The 25,535-nt window shown below is 33.3% G+C and overlaps 3 protein-coding genes across 6 annotated transcripts in view; 1 reads left to right on the top strand and 2 right to left on the bottom strand.

Annotated features, from left to right (window-relative positions):
* Positions 1-544: 544 nt before the first annotated feature.
* LOC124408968 (casein kinase I) lies at positions 545-12,409 on the bottom strand. Of its 4 annotated transcripts, XM_046886353.1 has the most exons (7): positions 12,008-12,144; positions 9,211-9,248; positions 8,784-8,893; positions 6,713-6,935; positions 6,098-6,391; positions 5,327-5,603; positions 545-2,514 (listed from the first exon to the last, which is right to left on the bottom strand). In XM_046886353.1, the coding sequence occupies exons 3-7, from the start codon at positions 8,867-8,869 to the stop codon at positions 2,417-2,419; spliced, it is 978 nt and encodes a 325-aa protein (XP_046742309.1). In that variant the 5' UTR covers positions 8,870-8,893; positions 9,211-9,248; positions 12,008-12,144; the 3' UTR covers positions 545-2,416. The 4 variants fall into 4 exon arrangements, with proteins under 4 accessions (XP_046742309.1, XP_046742281.1, XP_046742290.1 ...); XM_046886325.1 differs by lacking the exon at positions 9,211-9,248 and having other exon boundaries at positions 12,008-12,409; XM_046886334.1 differs by lacking the exon at positions 9,211-9,248 and having other exon boundaries at positions 545-1,144; positions 12,008-12,409.
* Positions 12,410-12,603: 194 nt separating this feature from the next.
* On the top strand, positions 12,604-20,269 carry LOC124409269 (methionine--tRNA ligase, mitochondrial-like). Its single transcript, XM_046886786.1, has 7 exons — positions 12,604-13,842; positions 14,993-15,349; positions 15,651-15,925; positions 16,255-16,486; positions 17,718-17,953; positions 18,797-19,031; positions 19,426-20,269. Exons 1-7 carry the CDS (start codon positions 12,942-12,944, stop codon positions 19,992-19,994), a joined length of 2,805 nt encoding a protein of 934 aa, XP_046742742.1. The 5' UTR covers positions 12,604-12,941; the 3' UTR covers positions 19,995-20,269.
* Positions 20,270-22,692: 2,423 nt separating this feature from the next.
* The window catches only part of LOC124408222 (dopamine receptor 1-like), an 89,577-nt gene continuing 86,734 nt past the window's right edge, over positions 22,693-25,535 (bottom strand). The window contains exon 6 of the mRNA XM_046884994.1: positions 22,693-23,289. Within this exon, the coding sequence (XP_046740950.1) occupies positions 23,005-23,289 (285 nt within the window). The 3' untranslated portion in view covers positions 22,693-23,004. The remainder of the gene's footprint in view (positions 23,290-25,535) is intronic.

Genomic DNA, 25,535 nt, shown 5'->3' with positions numbered 1-25,535 from the left:
ATTTCTATCCTGGCGCAGTCAGAACAATGGCTCTCCGACCACTTATTTATTTGTTCCCGCCACACGTGAGAAACACAAGAAACGGTTGCAGTAGTGAGAGTAAGTACGAGGTCAGCCTGCAAATCTTTTCCTATATTATAGCATTGAGGCATTACGAATATAATGGTGTTCGAAGACTCCTCACCCTGTTGTTCATTAACCAAATTAACACGTCATATTCTAACACTTACAAGAAGAAACAGACAACATCAAAGTTGAGATTTTTTTGTGTTCATTTGAAGAACAAAGCTGCGGTGCAAACGATATGCTGGCTTAAAATAACAAGGAGACTAAGATGGAGAAGAATAACAGTTACAACAACATTTCCCTGTACGGTAATAAGGAACAATCTCATTATAATAGTGCTGTTCCTTCATTTTACATTATACATTATATATGTACATATATAAAGTATAATGTATATATAATATATACATATACATTATATATATTATAATATATGTATATATATATATTATATAAATATATATACTAAACTTTTTTACACAGCCTTTGCAGCACATGCAAGATTTTGAATTTGCACAATCAACAGTATGTATGAATTATCAAACTAAATATAGCCTGAAATTCGAATGAAAATCGAATGAAAATGTATAAGGAATCTTTTGAATATTTAATTTTCCAATTTACCACAAAAGTATAAATAATGAAAATCACTGCAATAGTACGAGAACAAGCCAACCTCACGCCCAATCTCTCATCCGGGTAATAAATCTGAACTGAATTATGAGGAAAGTTTTAAATACTAGAAAGATAGGAAATTGAGTTTTCTATAGATCTGAAATTTCTGATGAGCACTCATCAAAAATGGTCCAATACCAGTTCACTTTTTTTTTTTATTTTATTTTTTTTTTAAATTTTTTCTATATTTTACTTAAAAATTTTCCCTAAATTTTTCACTTTATGAACAACGTTGTTTTGTTCATTCAATAAAATGTCGTCTTTTTAGTATCCAAATACTTTACATTTAATTCAGCTCATTGTTTTTAATGTCAGTTTTATGTTAAGTCTCGCATTCGGGGCACTTTTAGCAATCGCAACTGATTCAGGGCTATCAGGGGGCATTCGGAGCTTTAACGCGTTCCTGAAACAAACGAGAAAAAAATTCTTGTTGAAATGTTAGCATCAGTTAGTCACAAGAAGAGGCGTGGTTTGCGGTGTTAGATTTTAGCAGATCAACTCCAGTTAATCATAGAACATAAAAATAATTAAATCCAAATTCTTCGATAGATCTTTTCATTTAGACTATAAATTTTGTGAATACGAGTATACAATACATTTTTTTCACTAAAGCGATGTAATTCGTATAATAAATAGAGTAAAAAATTCAAATTAATATGATTTGAAAGAATAGCAGTTTTCGTACAAAGGTAGAAAAGTTGTACGGCCGTGGTGCGGACATTATTTTTCGATGTAGTAACCGTCAGGTACTCTATTACGGTTGCGTTTTTCGATCATAAAATTAAACATGTGTTCAGTTGAATACGTGTCCGTCAAGTTTAATTTTATGACCGGAAAACGTGACCATAATGGCGTTCTTTACCGCTAGTACATCAAAATAATATTACAGATTTTGGTGATTGACAATTAGTGCACCACGTTCATAAAAATATCAGATAACGAAAGAATATACAGACACGTAGGTATATATTGAGAGACAGGTTTCTTGAACAGTAAAAAGTGTATCATTTTATTCTGGTACACCTTGTTTCTTCATACTTCAATCAACGACTACAAGAATCGATTGTAATGAACATTCAATCAATGTTTGTATATACAAGTATGAACTCCGCTAGACAGGACTACTGTTATTTATTCATGTCTCGTATCCTTTACTATATGCTTCAGTAGTGATAACAACAGCAGCAGCAGCAGTAGTAGCAGCATCAGTAATTCAACAAAAAAAATGTCGTTAATTTACTCAAAAATTGGATACAGAGGAGAACGTCAAAGACAAGAAAAAAACAGAAAAGTTAGGAAAGTCAACGACTACACCTGTACTCGAGACCTTCACAATGTCCAAAGTTCAATGTACCTCTGTAAGTCACTTAGAAAATTCATTTTTTTTTTTTTTTTTCATCAAATGAGATAAATTCGAGCAATACCTTTTTTGTACTCGAGGCACATATAAATTTCAAGTGAGTAAATCTTGGAAAAATTCAATCCATTGAAACTAAATACTTGATGATATTGCTTGATGAAAACGTTAATTTACACTACAAACCCGGAGTACAGATATCGCCAAACAATTGTGTTGGATGTTCATTCTTTAGATAATTTTTTATAGGTTTTTTGATGTTTCTCAACAGTAGAGTTTAGTTGATTATGAAGTAAATGGGATAGGAAGACGATGTAGCTAGTCCTTTTTCGTTGAGTTGTTCGCAGCATGAAGAGCTACGTTGACGCCTGCTGCTCGGAACTGTTTGACCACTTCACTCTCACCCGTGGCTAATTTTTTTCAATAATAAGTCCATTGACAACAAGAACAAATATAACAATGATACTCTGTAAAACTAAGACTTTTTTCTTCAAAGTATCTGTATTTTTTCATATTCTCATATAAAAAAATAGTAATTATTAAAAAACCAAGGAAAAAAGAAATCTCAAACAGAGTTTAGAATTTGTGAAATTTCATTGTTTGTATGGTGTGAATTTAACCCAATTAGTTTTTTCCTCTAATCAACAGTTAAATGCCATGCTGTACACAGAGAAGATCTCCACTCCACAGGCGCTGGACCACTCGCTGCTCTATTGTCCGAAACTAATCTGCTATTAACAGTTCAAATCGCAGTTTACCAAATTAATACAGATAATATTTCTGTGATCTAACAGAAAGAAATACAGTGAGGACGGTTCTGGTATTCAAGGGGAAGAATATAACAGATCTTTATCCAACTTGTTAGACTTCAGAGTAGCAATGTGAAATGAGCCATGAATACGTGTATAAAAGTAAATCTTTTAGCACAAAACCTATGGAAAATTGTATTAATTTCAAGCATTTTTCAATTTCTATTAAAAAGTAATTCCCACATTTGTAACGTGTAATGATGCAAGAAACATTACGACTAATTGTAATGTTTGAAGAAAATATAAGATTGGAATTGGGCATCAATTAGGAATTTTTATCCCATATCTGTTACGTAAGGAAATTTTTTTTTCTAAGCATTCTCTTTGTCGAAAAGAATTGTAAAAAAATTATTTGTTCCCGGTTATTCTCAAAATTATACGATTTTCACCAATAAAAACTACTATAGTCCAAAGAAAAAATGTAAGCTGTTTCAATTCATAAATATCTATAAATATATGGCTGTGACATATTCGTGTTACTTATGAAATTTTTTAAATACAAATAGATGGACTCGCGCGTTTGTGAAATTCGTTCAATTTAACAAGACAGAGGGACCCTTAAATTTTTCGGCTTTGGCATTATCTCATTTGGACACTAACGTTTTTAGGGCGATGTTCACGGAAGAATACTGAAGACAGTCAAGAGGCGATGAAATGGCCTGGGGGAATTAAACTTTTCATTCATTTATATTAGAATCCCACAAGTCCCACAAAAGAGTCGGTAAGTTTAAGATTTTATTATTCCCAGGCACATCTAGTCTCAATAAAGTATCACACTAATTTGCGCATGGGTCCAACCATCTTTACGAGTCTTCAGTCAAAGTTAGAGCTACCTTATGAAGCGTAGCTCGATTACTCTAGAACCAAAATAAAAAAAATAAAAAAATGAAATACCAGAGTAGTGATCATTATTCCGAATGAATGACCCACCTGGAAACTGTGCTCGCGTCTGTTTGGTGCCAATTTTCCATAAACCATATTTCTCCATACGTGAATTATTATTAATAAAAAATTAAAGTCCAGTCCAATTTGAAATTTACAGATTACATTAAGCGCATATGAATATATGCCCAGGTATAAGTAAAAGGAAATAGAATCGCATTGCAATAATTGATAAGTAGTTTAGACTGTAGAACCGTGATTGCGATTTTTTAACGAATATAGAAAAATTTGAGATATTATCTCTAATTAGTATTTCCCATATTTTTCAAATTTTAATTTCTGTAACTCTTTTCCAGAGCAGGATAGGGTATAAAAAAAAATTGCAGATTATCAAATCACGTGGACTTTGTTTTGGGATAAATCGAAAAATTTCTGGTGCGAAGATGTGTATCTAAATCAATGAACTATATTACACGTATTTTATCGAAGGTAAGAATGACTGAATTTTATCGGCGTTTCATTACACAATTTGACTGCAAATTACAACATAATAATTATTTCGACTATTTTTTAAGAACTCATTATATCAGGAGAGGCATAGCAAGGTGGATGGTGTACGATAGGATTTAGACCTCAGGCAAAAGTCGGACTACATTTATGCATGATTTATTAAATACTTCATCGTCGATGTTTTACGTGTAAGTAAGTTCAACGCACTTCAATGTATGAATGTTCCCTATTTAACCCTTTCAGAACTGAATTAAATCTAACGGTAGAAATTTTATCTTTCTAATATTTTAATTCTGTATCTTTCAATTAAGATGTCTTATTTTTTTTTTTCAGAATTTCCCTAAACCTATGTCAAATGTTATAAATATGTCCATTACAGTGGAGGTGTAATGTTTTCAAGATAACAACTTTCCATTAATAGATGCCGAGCTTATAGTATATATTTTTGTACAATATTCGAGACTATTTTAAAAACATAAATATTATTTTTCCAGACAATAAATTAATTTTGAATAGCCCATAAAATTAGAAATAAGTACAAAAATTATGCGCATCTTTTTTCGACTACTTTAGCTGCACTTTTTCGACTAGAAAACATACTTGAATGAAGAGACAATCTTAAATATATTTTTTTGAGATAGGTACTGGAACCGTTGACAAAACCCATCTCTTAAAGAAGAAAAATCAAATGACAATGAAACTTTAGTCACGAATTCTTGAAATGTATGTCCACTGGAATTGACAACCGTTTTGAAAGGGTTAAGTCGAATTTTATACGGAAAACATAGTTCAGGAAAGAATTGACGAGTAAATTTTAAAGGGTATAAAATTTTTAATTACTGAATATGACTGGATGTATCGGATATAGATTGATAATCCCTAAATGGTCATGGATAAGGCTCTGTTTAATTCTGAATTTTGGCGCGAGAACCTCGATCTTTCGACAAGGTGGGTTGCTTCATATGAGAGTATTAACCAGGTAACCATCGTCACTTGTATGCAGTAGGATGTGTTCCAATGCACGCACCTGTCTGGGCATTGGCTTGAGTAGGTGTTTGACCTTGGCCCTGACCTTGTGGTCCTTGGCTCGGTAGGACTTGACCGCTCGCAGATGGACCGCTGACAGGGTTGAGGCTGGCCCCCTTCTGCTTTAGCATTGTCCAGTCAAATGTATAATCGTACTGATGATTCAAGGTCCGGAACAATATGCGGAACAATTGACGCAGGTACATGTAGTCAGGACTCTCTTCAAATCGCAACTGTCGTGTGTAGTTCAGGTACATCGCGAACTCTGCTGGGAAGCCCTAGAATCATAAATAAATGAGTAAATAAATAATTGTGTTGATATTCATTAAGAAAATTAACACAGCTGATAGGCTCAGCTTTTGTGTCGGAATCTCTGCTACTGTTTTTATTCAGTGGTCTGATATATTGTTTCATAAAGTGTTTTCTTCAGTGCACAATACATAAATTGTTGACAAGATAATATTCTAGATTGAATGAATCACGTTGTGCACAGTTTAAATTATTCTGTCATTTTACAGAATTTTTCTGGCAACTTTATGCAAAGTTCTTTATATTGTAGAAAAATTCGCTCGTATCAGATTCTTTCTAATCTGGTACGAAAATTTAAATACAATTTTTGTTTTTAGACTTGTTTATTAGAAGAAACAAAAAGAAATAATCGAAAACTGCTTTTAGGAGAAAACGAATAACGTTGTTGCTCCTAAATTTGGTTTTCAGAGAACAAAAAACCAGTTTGAGTGGTGGAGAGACTTTCTCAAATCGTGTAACTCACCTTACACAAGACCTCAACTGGAGTGGACATTTTTTTTTCACTGATCTTTTCATATTTCTGCTTTTTGGTAGCAGCCTTGAGCCCCTGCCAAGGCAAGGATCCTCGATTGAAGTACATAAGAACATAACCCAAAGATTCCATGTCATCACGGCGGCTTTGCTCAATGCCAAGGTGAGCGTTAATTGAAGCATATCTTGCTGTTCCCGTCAAATTCTTATCCTCTCTGTATATTATGTGCGACCTGGTGCGACTGTCTCTGTATTTTTTTGCTAGTCCAAAATCTATCATGAAGAGCTGTAAAATTATTTATAAAGTACCGTGAACTTTCGATGGCTAAATAATACTAGAAACTGTAGTAATAGTCATAATAAGATGTTTGAAATGCAGGACTACGGCATGCTGAATTTAAATTAGATTTTCTTTCAGAATGCTAATACATTTATTGATCAAACAAAGCTTGGTTGTTTCATTTGTATATGAAAAAAAGACAAATACCTCACATACAGATGCTATGTTTGAATAACAAGTTATTTAAGTTCTGGTACAAGTAAAAGCTTGTACTAGTATTTAGAGATGTACCGTTATACGTCTCATAATTTTGCTATTTTGACTCACCTTATTGCAGTGGCGCCCGATACCCATCAAAAAGTTGTCTGGCTTTATATCTCTGTGAATAAAGTGTTTGCAATGGACGAATTCGATTCTTCCAATCATTTGGTCAGCCAGCATCAATACTGTTTTTATCGTAAATCTTCGCGAACAGAATGTAAAGAGATCTTCTAAAGAAGGTCCCAATAAATCCATAACGAGCACATTATATTCACGTTCCTGACCATACCTGGAATAGTAAGAGTGTTTTAATTTCACAAAGTTTACAAAAAGCGTAACGTAGAAAATTATCTTGTCAACTGCAAAAGGTTTCCCAAATTAGGAATATACATTTTTTAAAATGAATTTAAGTTCTAACCATTGTCATGTAGTTTATGAAGACTACAAAATTGTAGCACAAGGTTGTTTCATTATTAAACCCTTTGTAGTGACACTGAATAGAATCGACCCAACTATCAACTTTGGACTTAAATATCACGAGGCTGAAGCTAGCAGTTAAAACTAGCAGCCAAACCTTGTAATCTTCGTTCGAATAAGTTAATGAAGTTCGAAAATAAAAAATTTTGTGAAATACCTTGAATGCCCAATACTTCTATAGAATTATGAGAATAAAACTAAACTTCAATCTTTCATTTCCGAAAAGTTTTACACGTTTCGCTTCCAACTCTGGCTGTTAAGTTTGGCTTTATCTAAATATCTAATACCCTTTGGCTTCAAATGAGACTTCAGTAGCCATATATCTAGGGTTTAAAGTATCCCTATAAGTACGAACTATTAGTTACTTGAATCAAGCGTCAGTGTTGATCTGACAGCCGATCAAGCAACATTGTGAGCAGGGAAGATAAAGCTTTTTTTGGAACACGCACTATGCCACTACTTTTTTCTCGTAAGTATCACATGTAAGGAGTATCACCTTTGAATTTTAGTTCATAATATAAAAAATTGACAAAGTTATGATTTTTTAAGTGTAAGTGTCCTTTTGGCACCCTTTATGATTTTTTTTTTTAACATGATGCCATTTCATTTCTTGTAAACCGACTTTTGGTATGCAAACTAGAAGGTTCAAAGCATGTTCTGTAACTTTGTGATCCAAATCGTACGGATAGTTGTCTCACGATCATTTTTTCAAACTGATTGGGTACAATCAATCCAGCGTGACTACCGTGAAATTATTTGGTAATGTGACTATGAAGGGTTCAATAAAATGTAAAGGATCAAGTTAGTGACTTTGGCATGGAAAAAACAGTATTTTGTAATTGCCGAATATTTTTGAAATGAGGAGTTAAATTTGCAAGATACAAATACAATAGAACCTTGTTCATCAAGTTTTCGATTGACTGAAGCTCCACGCTCCCCGTATTAACTTGGATGAACGAGGTCATACTGTATATTGTTTACACTGTATTAGACTTTACTGAAAGTAATAAGTTTTGCTAGAAATCTGTGGTTGTAGTAACGTTATGAACTACCCAATACCGATGATATTTATTTCAAAAAGTTTTGCCATAACATTTCTGATCATGTAATCAATTTCAATAATTGGAAAATGAAACGTGATCATCAAATTACAACACAGGGTGTCCAGTAGCTGAACAATTTAAAATTCCTTGACGAGTGTAAGGTTTTCAAATCGACATGGATCATTTAATATAACAAAGAAATCGGCATTTTATTTCGATCATTTATAAGTTGTAAAAATCTGGAACAGATGTTTTTGCTCTTTTGTAGACTGGCTTCCATTTATGCATGATAAATAGTTATTGCATACAATCCGTTATTTCGTAAATGTGTGCTGTTTCTAAACACTGAACACTTTGTAACACGAATTTCTTTTAATGCCTAACATTGATTGGGAAAAAAATATTTTGCATAGTATTGCAATCATTTGGAAATACATTAAATTTAAATATTTTCCAGTTTTGTTTCGGTTTCCCTGATCTGTAAAAAAATCCTTCTAGAAAAAGCTACTGTTTTTTACTGTAAGCAAAGACTATGTTGTTTTTAATTCGTTACTCTTAATACTAATTTCTGTATTATTGTTATTACATAATAAGTTTGAATGTAATATAATAATTACCATCGTATGTGAGGTATTCCGATTCCGCCGTGTAAGATTTTGTATAATTTGGATTCGTAGAGGAGCTGCGGGTGGCGGGCTCGCATATTTTCCAGTTTCACTGCAACTTCCTATAGAAAAATTATAAAATAATATCATGAGATGCTAACGTCAAAGGTTTTAGTTCAGGAAAACAAATGAATAATAAATATATGAACAAGATGAAGAGCCTGAGCCAATAACATTCGCGACGAAATAAACATAATTGACAATCACCAAAAAAAATGTCATATTTAGGTGCTACGGACTAAGCCCCACGAGACAATACCTTGCAGCATAGTTTTTATCTATATTTTTCTCTACTCGATGTATATATCTTGACCATTCCCTCATTTACAGGCAGTTTAATCTTAAGACTGATTTTTAAGTTTTGAAAAAATATACGTACAATTTCTTGCACCAGTCTGCTGCTTGTTCGAGTGGAATCTAAGCAGTGGAGAAAAAATGTTATCCCCAGACTTCTTCTAAGAATAAATTCTTCGATAGATTTTCAAACAGACCATATATTTTTATAACGATTTTTGTGCACACAGTGAAAGATAAGAAGTGAATGGAATTCTAGCCTCATTGCTGCATCGCCGTGACATGAGAATAGTAAATTCGATGGATTTCAAAAACCAAGAATTGGTTGATACTGATTGTTACGATTTTAAGAAATAAAAAATTCTTGTCCAAACAATATTTCAAAACTTATCATTGTCAGTAAAAGAGCATGAACTATTGGTTTTAAGAAGGTAAAAAAATTGATACCAGAGATTAAAAATTAAGATTTAATACTAGAACGAATCACCAGATAACGATCGACGTTGCCCATGGCAGTCACCATTTTCATGAGTTTGGATTAGTAATGTTAAAGTAACGAAAGGTTGAAATAAAAATGATCATTTTTCAATTTCAAACAGTCTTAATAAAGTTGCGAAATAACAGTGTATTTTTCTCACATTCTCATTTTCTCAGACGCCATCAGTGGACTTCAAAGCTTACAATCTAACAATATAAATGTAAAGGTCAATGATTATATATTAGAAATTAAAACAAAATACAATCTCTTCAACTCAAAAAACACTCTTAAGACCTCAATTAAATATTATTTTCGATTTCATCTCACATTGGGATCCCAGGGAATGAAAATGTTGATCAGTGTGCCAAGGCAGCTTGCAAACTTCAAACAGTTAATATAAAATACGGTCCATTCGCTGATTTAACTGCTAATTTCAACTATTAGATTAGAAAAAGGTATATTTGACTTCCAAAATTTTTATAACGAAAATCATAAATCCTGGTATGCAAAGAAAAGACTCAGCAAAGAGAGCATAGTAACTATTAATCGAATGAGATTTAACCGCTACGATTTAGCAGCTTCTCTAGCTAGAATAAGAGTAATAAATGAATCCAAATGTAAATGCGATAATTAAGATGAAGATTTAAATTACGTCCTTTTTCAATGTTCACTTTACGATAAACAAAGATGAAAGGTACTAAAAAACACTGAAAAATATCAAATCTATCCACCTTATAAAGTAGAATCTCTGATTGTCAAACCTAATATCATATTTAGGGGAAAGGCGGGCAGCAAGATGAGCCCTTTAAGGACAGAATAACGTTAGACCAATTGCGACAACACAATTTTTTTTTTCTTCTCTATGACCTCAAAATACATTTCAAGCGTTATCGACATTTTTTTAAATAATATTTGATTGTATCAGGAGCCCGTTTTGCCCACTCTCCCCTACATTTATTACTTAATTATAGTTATTATCATCTTTCAGAAGCTACTATTGGTGTGAACGGATTTTTCATGTCGTATAAAAAAGATAATCTGCACTTTTTTAAATATTACAAATTATTTCCTACTAATAAAATTGCCCGTATTTATATAATTTCCAGAAGAATTCTGTATGATTTTCAAAAACATACTCGCAAGTTTAATATACACATATAAATATATATATATACACACACGCACACACTATCAGCTGATGCAGTTTGTCAGAGGAACAAACAGACAACAGAATGCAACCTTTGTCTATTTATAAGTATTAATTTTAGTTGATCTATGAATTGCTGACATTGAAGATCAAGATGAAATTTGCAAGCTAATTGACAGAAAATTTCTGTTCAGTACAGGTTTGAAAAATGGTAAGACTGAAAAAGTAGAAGGATATATATATTTAAAAAATTGAATTTTTCGAATGCAATTTTTTTCTGATATTGCTACGTGATTTTTGTTATATCAATTAATGCTGATATAAATACCTTCGTCCTTGCTTATCATTACCATTGCATATTCTGTGAACTTTAACACATATTTACAGAATCAATTCTACTGCTCCTGCATTTACAAATTGCTTGCAAAATCTGAGCAGTTTATTGAATAATTTATTCTGTGTAATTGATAAGAATATATAGAGTTGGAAATACATTTGTAATGAAATTTTCAAGTGTATCTGATGCCTTGGTACAATGAGGAATGGCATACTTCAGTGAAAGAATTGCAAATTGATATTTGATAATTTCAAATTCAGTTGATGTTTTTTGTACAGAGTTTTACTCTATTCAGAATTCTCTTCTGTACTAATTGCAATATTGCAAATTGCTAAGACTATTTCGTCATTGGTTGTGAAAATTAGTCAACTCTAATAGCAGGTCGGCAAAATGATTACAAATAACGGAAATTACGTGGTAATTGCAGTGAAAATTTTTATTCAGTTTGCGGTTTGACGTGAAGACGGAGTTTCAGTTCGGAAATCGATTTTCACGATCACCGTTCAAATAATACCAATCTTATTTGCTTATGGTAGCAGTGCAACGAGGTGTCATGTCACTCTTCCTGATAACTGTACAGCCTGTAACCTACTTTAGCGAATCGTAGAAAATGCGATTAGTCAATCCCGTCATGTATAACCGTGTATTGCATGCATTTTTTTTTAGTTTTTTTTTTTTATCTAGAGACTCAGCAACAAACAAGGTCGCGCATTAGGTTTGACAATAAAAATGGTGACCAAATGGTAAAGTGAGTTTTGATATAAATGGATTAGTAGATTATCGCTGTAATTCTGTCATGACATAACGGTGAGTGTCGAGTTTTGTTGTTGCGATGGCGGAGCGGGGAACGGAAAATTTAACTGGCAATTTTGACAGAGGAGAGTTTAGAGGAAAAATTGGGGTTTTAACTAGTGTCTTACTTCGCCATTTGAGATGTTGATCCCGAGATAAATATCACCGAATGATCCGGATCCAATTTTCCTCATCAGTCGATATTTTGCACCCACGATAAATTCAACCTTTGCGTTGCTGAGCGACATGTTGGACTCTTTTTAGTTACCACACAACGACGACGACGCGACGACGACGCACAAAACGCCACAGAAATAATACCGTCCCGCGTCTATTGGGTTGATAAATGTTCTTACAGAAAATTTTCTGAATAAAGAAGGTTTCACGAAATAACTAAGGGTTCAAAATAATGACTAATAATTAGAAATTAACGGGAAACGGAGGCGAGACGGGCGACAGTCACTAGTGGCACAGCAGCCCCCAACGTGCCGACATTTTCCCTTCGCTCGACAGTCACAACTGATTACTGACGTTACGGAAACGATGCATTCTGGGAAATGGGAATAACAGTTACAACGTCAAATAAACAACTATCTGAATGAAAACACCATGGTTTACCGTTTATTCGGACCAAAATCATGAAGAAAATACTTTTGATATTGTTTTTACATCGGATATATGGCCCGAAGAGGTTTTATTCTATCAAATATTCAAAGTTGTTATAAATTTGGTTGGTCGTTTGACTCTGTAGTGATCGTACTGACAAGGTCAATCAATAAATTTGAAACAACTGACAACTAACAATTCAAATCTGAGATGTTCTCGTTATTCGAAATCAGTAAATTAACGTTATCCTACAATTATAATATAATTCCAGAGGAATATTTCAGCAGATAAACCAATCAATCAGCGATAACAAAGGAGGTAAACGACGCGCGGTAGTCACCGTTACAATATGGCGATTTATAGTGTGCGAAACGGGCAGCCGATTCATAATTTTTAAACTGTAAACCGTTGTTGCGCAATAGGTAGGTGGCTGTGAATTGAAATTTATGCCGATAAATGGCAGTAGCTCTGTTTCGCGTGGGACGAGGGCTGACTCTGACTGGTGTCGTGAGGAATATCACGATTGAAGAAACAGCAAAAGGGTCGAGAAGATCGATCATGACTTCTGAACGAAAGCTCGAAAAGGCTTTAGACGAATTGAAGACGAATCCCTACTTTGAAAAGTATGCCGAGAAAATAGCTAAGCTTCAAGAAACGAGCCCTGAAGAATTTCTGAAAAAAATTGCGGAGAAAGAGAGGCAGTTACAAGTCGATAAAGAAAAACGTGAGCAAGTTCGAAAGTTTCAGCAAGCTTCTCAGGCAAAACCGTCCTTACCAGGCATCGATACTGGCTTGAAAAAAAAAGAAGCTCGTCTTAACGATGTTATGAAGGTTGAGCTGATAGAGGGAAAAGACAGAGATGAGATTATTCAAATATGGCAGGAATATCACAGGCAAAAAGACTGCATATCGGGAGCGATGTCTGCGGAACAATACAAGAAACTATTTGAGCGTGGGAAACAGTATCCTACATTTTTGCTCCCCTTGCCTCGTTCAGAAGGGTATGAATTTATCATGTCTCAATTTTATGATACGGAAATACACATGACTCCGTTATTGTGGTATCAAGTTCACAAAGAAAATGCTCCAGAGTGTCTCTCAATGACGCATTACGCCGAACTTGCGGAGACAAAAGATCTAGTATTGATGAGAGGAGAATTTGACACAAACTCAATAAACGTCCAAGAAGCTCAGTGTTTGGTGAATGAATTGCAGCTGTATTATGCTACCGATGATTCTGACCGGCTAAGATTACTGGAAAAATTCACTAAGAAACCCGACGAGTTCAAACATATGGATTTAATAGCAAATTTAGAAACGATTTCACTTGTACCTAACTCTGAAGCGGTTAATACTAGTTAGAAGCCATACAAATTTATATTTATTTTGTATATAATTTGGTAATATGTATAGTCGAATAAAATAATGCCATCTGATACATGTGAACATTGTTATACAACTGTGAAATCAGATTTGGATACTAACTGCGTTATTTTTCTGAACAACAATACTTGACTTTGAGAAATAGGTAGGCAAGAAGTGTTTTGCTCTGATTTCCAACAATTTTACTGCAGCGCAGACATCAAAAGATTTTCTTCGCACGAAACCTTTTTTTTACAAAACATTTCTCAGCAACGTTTTACAATTTTTTTTTAAAAAAGATGTCAGTGAACGTTTTGTTCAATAATCATAGGTGTGTTGATTTATTAATTACTAGAAGTATCTACTAAATAGGAAACTCATATAATAAACCAGTACATAAGGTCCAACTCAAATTGTTAGCTCAATGTGACATTTTAAAACAATCGCTCATAGGTAAGATACCCGTACACATCGATACGTTGATTACTGATATCCCTTAGCTATTTTGTTTAGATTACTTCCAACTTTTCTTTTTTATCTTTAACTAATACAATAACGCAAATATGTATATAACATCTATTTGATTGTGCTCCGGTCCCTTCTGATATTCGTTACGATAGTTTTCCCACTTATTGAAATTCGCGAGTTTTGAGAATTAATAAAATTGTTTGGACTAGTTTCACTATGAAATGCTTAAAGTTGTATCGACAAATGAATCCAATAATTCGCAATGGGGTAGCATATTAACACAATAAGGTATTCAAAACAATGTTGATCATCTATTAATTTTTATTAAAATCTTTGTATGAACTTATCAAAATGATTAAAATACATATTAGAGTATAAGAGAATACGCTTAAAAGTGAAACGATGAGAATATTTCATTACTGACTTGCTGTTACAGATTTTCCGTAACAATAATTTAAGTGAAATTACTAATTCTAATAATCATAATCGTCAGAAAAGTGTTGAAAGCATAATGACTTGTTCTTTGTTCACTCTAAGAGAAGCAAATTATTGGAAAATTTTGAAATCATGTAATTTCACGAGAAGTGAGCAGTAAAAAGTAGCAACAGATGCATTTCTCACCATCCAAGCATTCTGATTTGTTAACTAAGGTTATGTTAGGTTAGTCAACCAATCAGGATGCTCGGATGGTGGCAACGTTTTGCTGCTCATGAAATTCCAACCTAAGGGTGGATTCACATACGCGCGATTGAGCAGTAACCAATCAAAATGCTTGAAATGTAATAAACAACATATGTCGAGCATTTTGATTGGTTACCACATGACCGCGCCACCCCTGGTATGTGAACCCAGCCTAAGGATTTTTTATATAAACGGCGTAAGCCTAAAGTGTGAGAAAATGAGTGGGCTGTTGATACTAGAATCGTTAGTAATTAACTTGAATAAAACATGGAAGCAAAGATTAAACAGACATTATTCGAAAGTAGCCTCATCAAATTTTTACGTGACAACACCAATATTCTACGTAAATGCCGGTAAGTTTACATAACCTCTTCTCTTTGTATACATTTGAAGTCCCAAGTTTGAAATGCGGTTCTATCGAAGTTTTGACCATTTAAAAAATAAAGTTTTGATAAGAAAAAAATTACTTACTGAGAATTACAACTTATCTTGAATTGATAATCAATTAATGCTTAAAATACTTATTCACACTATATCAAACAACCGCACGTGTCAATGTCGGTGTAAGTATGTTTCAAACAGAGTCAAGCTCAATTGTTTATAAATACACTTGCTCAAAACTTACATTACTACTACTACTTGCCATTTTTCTAGGACCTCACATAGGCCACCTTTACAGTGCTATATTAGCCGACTCGTTGGCCAGATATAAGTCGATGCTTGGATACTCTGTGCAGCTAAGTACTGGCACAGATGAGCATGGGAATAAAGTAATGCAAGCTGCTAAAGTGTCAAAACTTGATACTGGACAGTATTGTAAACAGATATCGCAGCAATTTAAGGATATGTGCGACTTATTCGACGTTGGATATACAGAATACGTTAGAACGACAGAGCCACGCCACACAAAAGCTTTACATCATTTTTGGGTAGATAGCATCTTGTTTTTTTCACAATAATGTTCAATTCGTGAGCGACGTGATCAATTGTATAATCTATGCCTTACTTTCTGGAATGCATCCAAATATAGATAGATATATCAATCTGGAATATCACGACAAAGCTATTATTTCTGTCATAATGATATTGTGGGTAAGACTAATATGTTCATAGAAAACACAGATTTTATACCAGAAATATCTGAAACAGTCATTTTGTAAGGATATTTTATAATAGATAAATAGTGGCCACCCATCAAGACAAAAATTGAAATTTACTGGCACTGTATGGGATACTCAATGTGCTTCTCACATTTCAGAAAGTGTTGAAAGAGAATGGCCACATTTATTCTGGAAAATACTCAGGGTGGTATTGTGTAGCAGATGAAGCATTTTTAACTAACTTGCAATTAAAAGACATCAAAGATAGTGAAGGGAAAACTGTAAAAGTTTCAGCTGAGTCAAACCACCCAGTTGAATGGATTGAGGAAGATAATTACAAGTTTCGACTCAGTGCGTTTAAAGATGATTTGAAACATTGGCTCCGGGATGGTATGACAAACAAATATTAACAGCAACAGATTGAAAATATCTTGATTGAATATGCTAACTATTGGTAAATACATAAATCCCCAGTTTTCCCTCAGAATAAAGAAAGAAATTAAGTCGAGGAAACTTGGGAAATTCGTACTTTGTGAACTTTTGCTTTAAGTGGAATTTGCTGAAAACAGAAACTTGACCTGTGAAAAATATTACATATCTAGTGCATATAACAGAAAGTGTATTTATTTACACACTAACGTTTGGCTGCATTTCAAATCCGTTCATTTCTGTAACGAAGTTGGAAGTTAATACTTTAAAATACATATTTTAAAACAGTCTTCAACTGCATTAATTAATTTAGTAGGTACGATTTGTGGCCTAGAAATCTACTATTATCGTAAATAACTGCTTAGTTTTATTTACTATGTTCCCTAAAATTATTTGCTTTCTTCAATTTTTTTTTGTAATATTATGGCTCAAAGCCCTGTTCTCATAAAAAAGTTTGTAAAATATAAGAATTTCAGTAAGAGTCAGCTGTTGTCATAGAAAGTAAAAAATATTTTTTTGAAACCTTTTTTCAAAAAAATTTGAGAGGATTTCTACCCACAATGTCCAATTGAGAAAACTTAATGGACTTAATTTACATTTGAGATATTTTTCCAATCATGTATAACTCAAAAGGAAAGATATCGAGGCCTCCCCCCCCTTCAATTTCGTCCATTTTAGGATATGCTCTTCTTCATCGAAATCTAAGCAACACGTATTTTGTGGTGGTAGTTTAGCAGTTTTGCATGCGTCCAGCCGAGGTATTTGAATAAAATCAATTGGAGGATAATTCTCATGGCGAATAATGAAAAATACATTTTATCCGATTACGATGCAGTTAAATGGTCGAAAATTACAGGGATTGAAAGTTATAAATTATTTATAACTGAACAATGTAATCGGACAAAATGCATTTTTCATTATTTACCAGGAAAATTATCATCTAATAGGTTTTATTTAAATATCTCAACTGGAAATATACGAAACTGCGAAACTACTGCTGGAAATTACCAACTTTGGGGGTTGATTTCATTCCTTCAAACCGTTTTCCACCGTTAAGAAAAAGTAGGCGTCGCTTAAATTTTGATGAAGAATAACATATCCTAAATTGAACGAAATAGGGCGGGGAGGACATCGATACCTTTCCTCGTCGGTTCAATAATTGATTTCAATTGGCTGCTTCAACAATTTCCAGATAGCGTAGTCCAACCGGTAAAGTTTCATAAGATTTTGTCAGACTGGATTGAAGAGGGTACTTGTTTGGAAGACCTTAGTATTTCCAGGCCAATTACTAGGGCACCATGGGGTGTCCCAGTTCCTGAGGATAAATCACAAAGTATATATGTGTGGTTAGATGCTTTGGTAAATTATTTAACAGCCCTCGGATACCCTGAGAAAAGGTATCAGGAATTCTGGCCTCCTGCAGTACAGGTTAGTATCCTAATTCAAACAAAAGTACAAAAACTGAATTTAGGGATGAATAATGCTCACCGTTCAGATCAAAAAGTTGAAAAAAAAGAAAACGCTATTCAAAAAATCTCCAGCAGTTGTTTACGCCAATGTCAGTGAATGCAAATGAAAGATTTCGATTTGATAGAAATGCATTTGAGCAAATTTGAATGAAACAATCTAAGATATCAACAATTTCAGATTATTATACTTTGCAGTTAGTACAGGAAGTTGGCTATTCCTGACGAGTGCGAAGTTTTAAACACGAGTTAGGCTAGTGCAGCATTTTTACGAGTTATGATTTGCAAATCTGCATCAGTTACTGATCATATGTATTGCAAAAAAGGTTTTACAATTAAAATATTCAAAATGACTAAACATTTGTGTTTTTGTTTCTGTTGGAATGTTTATTTTGCTTCCCACAGGGAATTCTAGGGATCATTTGAAATGACTTGTAAACGACAATAGATGTTCGTAAAGAGTTATATTTACGTGTTATAACTGTACAATAATATCTGATTTTTTTAATATCTCTCAGACAGTTTGTGGAAGTCTCGTCAGCGAACAAAATGAGCTCTAAAACATTGGAATTGGACTGAAAACACCCGATTTGAATCATTTTGAACGTTCTTAGTATGAAACTTTCCTAAATGGTTGATATTCTCAAATTGTTTCACTCGAATTGCCTCAGATTCATTTCTATTACTATATTTGGAAAGACTACCGAAAATCTGATGTAATATAGTTATATGCAGTTGTTAATTCTTGATTCATATGTTATAGTTAGTTCCTTGCATTATCGAATTAACATTTTATTTGTTGAAGGTCATTGGGAAAGATATTCTCAAATTCCATGGAGTATTTTGGCCAGCATTCTTAATAGCTGCAGGTCTTGAACCACCGCGAAGTATATTGTGTCACTCGCATTGGACTGTCGATAGTCAGAAAATGTCAAAATCAAAGGGTAATGTCATTTCGCCATTTGATGCTGCGGGTTTTCTCACAGCAGATGGTCTGCGATATTTCCTCTTGAGAGAAGCCGTACCACATAGTGATGCAAGTAAGCATATGAATTAATTGGCTAACTTATATGTTACAGGAAGTTGGTTTCCATCGTTTTCCTTGATATCCATGATCTAATAGCTGCAAATTATGATTAGGCAGTGATGCACGAAATTGTTGTCTTCACTGCGATGTAGACAATAAATTTACAGAAACGCGTGTTTTTTTTTTTTTACATTCATGTAAACATCCTTTAATTTATTCAAACTTGAAACTGCAAAGTTCCGAAAAAACTGTCTACTGTGAAATTGAATTAGACTTTCGAACTTGCTTAGACTAATAAAATCAAGATTTACTTTGATAGTGTTTTAACTCCGTGTGATATGATCATTCTAATATTAAAAAATGTTGACATCATAGTTTAGTGTTTGACTGAACTCTTTATTCCACAGATTATAGCAAAACCAAAGCAATAAATGTTGTAAATAGCGAATTAGCACACACTTTTGGAAATTTGTTGAGTCGATGTGCGGGACGTGTCATCAATCCTAGTAGAGAGATTCCACACCCAGCAAAATATGTGAACATCCTCCAAACCCAAGAAGCCAAAGAACTGATAATTTCATTATACAGTTTGCATACAGAAGCACAAATTAGCTATGACAAAGTTAATCTTCATCATGTTGTTGACTCAGTTATGGATACGTTACACCTAGCCAATCAAATGGTTGAACATCACAAACCTTGGATACTTATAAAGCAAACTGATGATGAATCAAAGACTAAATTGAAGGGCACTATATCATTGGTTTTAGAGAGTATTAGAATATGCTCATTGATTTTATATCCTATTGTACCTAAACTGAGTGAAAACGTATTGGACCTACTGAATGTACCTAAAAGTGAAAGAACTTGGGAGCATACAGTTCCAGCGTTTCTAAGTAACAAGGAATCCAACTTAGGAACATTGGCCACTGATACACCCATTCTATTTAAGAAGATAATGAATTCAGAAGGGTGAATGTGCTTTTTGCAGTTCTTCACACGAACTGGAAGTCTTATATTCATAGTATTTACAGAGGGCAGCAATTTCTTGCATTTTGGTAGTATACATCATCATAAAGTTTATACATACAAGAGTATTTTGAGAAATTTATTCATTAATATTATGCTAATTATTCCATGTTTCAGAAAAACTCGATACTAGATGATAAACACGATGCACTAAAAAGTTAGTCTGTGAATGATTTGGAAAATGGAATGCTTTGATAGTTAAATAAAAAATACAGATTTATTCTAGCAGTCGTTTTGAATCCTTCTTTTCAAATTGAACACCTTACAACTGATCGAAATATTTCATTTCACGGCCTCTTTCTCTTTACGAAATATTTCACCGGAAACTTCTCAAAATAACCTGCGTCAGATTATTATCCGACTGAGCGTGTTGATTTACAAATACCAAACGTAAAGAGCATGATTTTACACGAAGGCAATCAATACTTAATTCTATAATATTCTGTACTATACCTACTGGTGAAGATTATTTTGAAAATGTCAAGATTATACGTAATACATATAAAATACTGCTTTATTATCTAAATGGAATATTGCTCTATTGATTATACGTTCCTTCTATCCCATTTACCGTACCACTTAGAAAAATAAATAAATGTCTATGTACAAGATATACGGAATAAATCTGTCTCACACGCCTGCTTGTTACATTCTCGCAAGCGTTAATCAATTATCTTATGATATCATAACATCTTTGGAGTAGCAACTAATAAACGGCTCTATATCAATTTAATATACAACTGCGGTGTCTCATTATTTCTTGTACAGTTTTCGATTTGCACCGTTCACAATATATTCAAATAATATTATAAACAACGTATACAGAATAATGGACATGTGACTATTTTAATACTGCGATGTCAAGTACAGACGGTAAATAAGAATAATTTTCTCTTGCCTCATACTGTTGATTTATATTTATCTCTAAATAACTCAATATATCGTATAAAAGAAAAGTTGGCATCGATTGTATATTTTTTCTAAAATTCCTGTACGAGTCGAAGTTTTTTGTACGTCGTAAAAAAATGGTTATCACTAATTTTGGAACATTATAATGCTCGTTTCATGTTTTCAATCGTATCCATATAATAAAACTAGCTGCATAGAATATAGGTAGGCTATGAAAGGTATAACCTCTATTCACTTACGTATGTGTTGATACAATACTTATTACGTGATATCATCCCAATAAGAATAATTTAATTAAATTTCTATGTACATATATGTATGGCTACTCTGTGATTTGTATGTCTGGTTTTGGATATGTCTCAAATTAATTTTACATGATTGTCTTCCTAATCATAATTTTACCTCCGAATATGATCTATTGCATTTCAAAACTGCAGCACACAAGCAAAAATTCTTATCTCATTAGCAAAGTGAATTATTTGATTAACGTTTTAAAAAACTGTTGGGTAAAGTCGTTGAAACGTAACTATGTGAGCAATGTTCATCTACATACTATCAGCCGATTGAAACATTTTATCAAACATTTCAATTTAATAATTTCAACACTTTTGCGGTCTGTAAACATTTTTGGCTGAATTTAGGTATTCATACTTAGAGTCTTGTATTTTTTCTCCAAATTCTTTCGCATTCTATGTCATAATTTGCGGACTTCATAAACGTTAAAAAAGTGTGAAGAGAAGGATTAATTTTAGTGATTTCTTAATCGTCCGAGAAAATGTAAATTTTTGTTCTTTTTTTTCATTTACGTTGAAAATAATGTTTTGGCAAAACTCTTGCGCTAAGGTCGATAGGAACGCCATGGAAAAAAGTGTGAACTGAGTAATTCTTACTTCTATAGAATCTCACACTAAATAAGATATCGATTCGCACTAAGCAAAGGCCATATGATGACCTCTGTATCTTATTGTTAGATAAATGCTACGTGAATAATTAATCATTGTCACTTGTCTGCGTTCAGAGTCAAGCGTTATTGGTTTTTGATCGCAAATGAGTACATGAGGGTAAAAAGTGAAAATTAAAAAAAGGTTATATATTTGTCGTAGCCCTAAGACCATAAAAATATCAATTTTCTAACACCTGGTTGGAAAATTAGATTTTCGAACTGTGGAGCGTTCGTAAAGTTGCCCATTTCCGAACGGTGCGGTAAAACGCTGTTCGCGTATTTCGATTTTACAACGTGTGTCCATTAACCGAAGATATATCTGTTCGCAAGTCTGCATAATCCAAAGAAAGTCCGCATATGTAAAACATAGCATTTCAATCGTGCGCATGCGCCAAAATTTTTTCTGCTCTGTACGGAAATGGGGCACTTCGTGCACGCTTAACAGGCTTAGAAAATCGATACCCGCGAGCAGGTGTTGGAAAGAGCGACTTTCGATCGAGACAAATATTTTTCTCATATTACCAGAGGTTATGGAATGTATAAAAATCTAAATGAGGTGACATTGCTGTTACATGATTCAGCTTGATGAAAGATATTACACATGTGTGTAATTTCTAATGTCTACAACTATTAGAGATGAAATTGGAAATGAATTTTCATTGATTGTTAAAAACTTGTTAAATGTTGCGACACGATCAGATCACTGCTATATATATATATATATATATATATATATATATATATATATATATATATATATATATATATATATATATATATATGTATATATATATATTTTGTTAAACATGTATGTACTTATACTTAAATTTATAAATTATTCTACGATTAATAACATATCTACAAGACGCGTGAGCTAATGTATGATACAAGTAAAAAAAGGAAGAAAGTGATTGAGAATGAGAAAATGAAAAATGGTAACTCTGCACCTTAATTTTTTTACCAAATTTTTTTTGTTTCGCATGTCAGAATTAATCTAAGTGTCCGCACTTACTTACTATACATATCTATACATGGAGTGGAGTATATATTGACATTGGAATTGAAACGCATCTGAAGAATATGGTAACTGTTTTTTATGACGCGATTATATCGCGCTGACAATCGTGTCACGATGTTTGTTTGCGCCTGGAGCTACTTGGCAGCTGTCGGCACTCGATCTGGGACTAATGTTGCATTCCACGATCGAACCATTTCGTTTCTGAACGATAACCGATCGGAATTCACCACATTCGCTCGTTGACGGTTGATTGCATCGACCTCTTCCACCCCTCGTCAAAATTCTTTTGAAAGCCTCTCGAAATTCGGTGTTGAAGATACTGTAGATTATCGGATTGAAAGCTGAATTGCTGTAGCCGAGCCACGTCAGTACCTGAATGAACAAAGTCGTTGAAATTCTTACTATGTACAATGCCTTAAGATGGTGTAACGTTGAATTCAACAGTCAATTTAACATGTTCGTTTTATAATCATAGGTTTGATGGAAGAGGGCCAGTTGAGAAAATTAAATTTTTTCGAAATCAGCTGGCAAATCTATAAGATGTTTAGACTATGCATTTCTTCATAGCTGGCACTCCGGGGATACTCAAAAAGTGTAAAAAAATGTGTATTCCAGTCGTGTTTGAAAACAAACTTTTTAGATAAAAAGGTTTTTATATTCGTACGACATTCAGATACGACTCAAGCAATTTTCATAAAAATCCGACTATGTAGTTCTAAGTTCCACAAAATTAAAGAAATGCAATCGGTTTCGAGTCAACATCATCAGATTTTGTTCAAAGTCTAGTCAGCTGTGAATGAGGAGAAACGATACTCATGAAGATAAAAATCATTGAAATTCATTTATTCGATCTCGAAACAGTTGATCACACATCACACATAAAAATGTACAAATGCATGCACATTATCGGAATTGATTCTCGTAACCTCAAAACGATGAGATAGGTTGAAAACTCAACGCATTATTCTTGGTGTAATTACAATAACTTTCCCTCTAGTTCTAATAATACAGATACATATGCAGAAAGTTAAAAATTGGAAGCCTATACATTTAACTAGTAGTATAAATTTGTTTTTATCATTTTTTGGAGGGGATCCGTCGTATCCCGGAAATTTTTTTTTTTTTGGGTTTTTAATTATGGTAAAAGAATTTGTAACGTCGTATTATATTTGTATTCTTTTTAATATCCTGTAATCTTTATAAACCATTAAATTCTTTTGTAACACTTTATAATCACTTGCAATCTTTGGAGTCCGTTTTAATTTTATTGTGATCTATAAGTTATATTTTACGTGCCATCTTCTGTAATACTTAAAATCCTGGTAATATTGTGATTAATTGTAATTTTCTCTTTCGTACTATAAATCTTGGCTTTTGTAATCTTTGAGATACTGGTAATCTCTGTAATCACTTACAATTTCTGTAATTCGTTATCATGCCGCGTAATATATTTTTTTTTTTAATAATCAAACTCATTTCTGCAGCTTCTATAATTTTTCTAATTCCTATAATATTTGTAATCTCGTTGTAATCTTAGCAATCTTCGTACCATCTCTCTAATTTCTGTAATCAATTTCCAATCTTTTTCATCGAAAAAGTGTCCGTCATGTTTATATGTATAGTGAATAACCTTCAGTTCATTAATCTCATTACATTATTACATCTCTTTTATTGTTAATAATAATCGAAATTTCATTTACCGCTTGGATAGAAATGGGTTTATTTTAAATCGTACGTATAATCTCAATGCTTGAAAAATTATAACCTGTCTGGGTCTGATTTCAATTAACTTCAGACCTTTGAGATTTTTCTTCATCTCGTGAATTAAAACTTAATTAAAACGGCGAAGGCGTAGGGAGTTGAAGAAGTATTTATTAAACTCGGTACTAATTTGAAATCGTTCCGTGTGGTTGTGTACACTTGAGTGTAAAATTGACCCGAATCGTAGTGTTCACGGAAGTGTTGACAATTCGCTGTTCAAAGCCTATCGCAATTACGTAGGTGATTAAGACTATCGAAGCCGATTCACATGGATTGATAACCGGTGCCATATAGGTATACAGCGAAACTACAAAATGTGTGTCCCTAAATTCGGACCCACGAATCATCCAGCGTGATACCTGGATGAAATCTAACCGAGAATTTCTTTACCGGAAGCTCGTCTGACGCATAGTTTTTGAATTATAAGAGATAGCGCTAGGCCAATTGGTCCGCAGCATTTCATCTGGATTTACCGCCACAGAAATTATCATTTTGTTTTTCTGGGTGAATTATTATTATGAATTTACGAATTAAATATCGACACTTTTACACACACGCTCGTGCGTGTGAGCAGAAGCGCATCTCCAGGTTGATAATACTACGAAACACACATCTATAACATGAAAATAGAAATAAATCTCCAAATAAATCAGGAAATGTAAGATTCAATGTTGTAAAATGCTCGCAATCATCGCTGTATGCATAATGGGGATCTCAGATGATTAGCATGCCGTGAGAATCCGCAATTGCTCATTTAATCAAGCAGGTTTGAATCATCAGAACATTGTTTATTCTACATTTCTAGTGTATTTGTAACGGAAATTATTCACTGGTGTGAAAGTAATCGTCAACATCCG

This window comes from Diprion similis, chromosome 1 (genome assembly GCF_021155765.1).
Source record: "Diprion similis isolate iyDipSimi1 chromosome 1, iyDipSimi1.1, whole genome shotgun sequence".
Taxonomy (NCBI): Eukaryota; Metazoa; Arthropoda; class Insecta; order Hymenoptera; family Diprionidae; genus Diprion; species Diprion similis.
The sequence above is the reverse complement of the archived record's forward strand: the minus strand, read 5'-3'. Positions and strand labels throughout refer to the sequence as shown.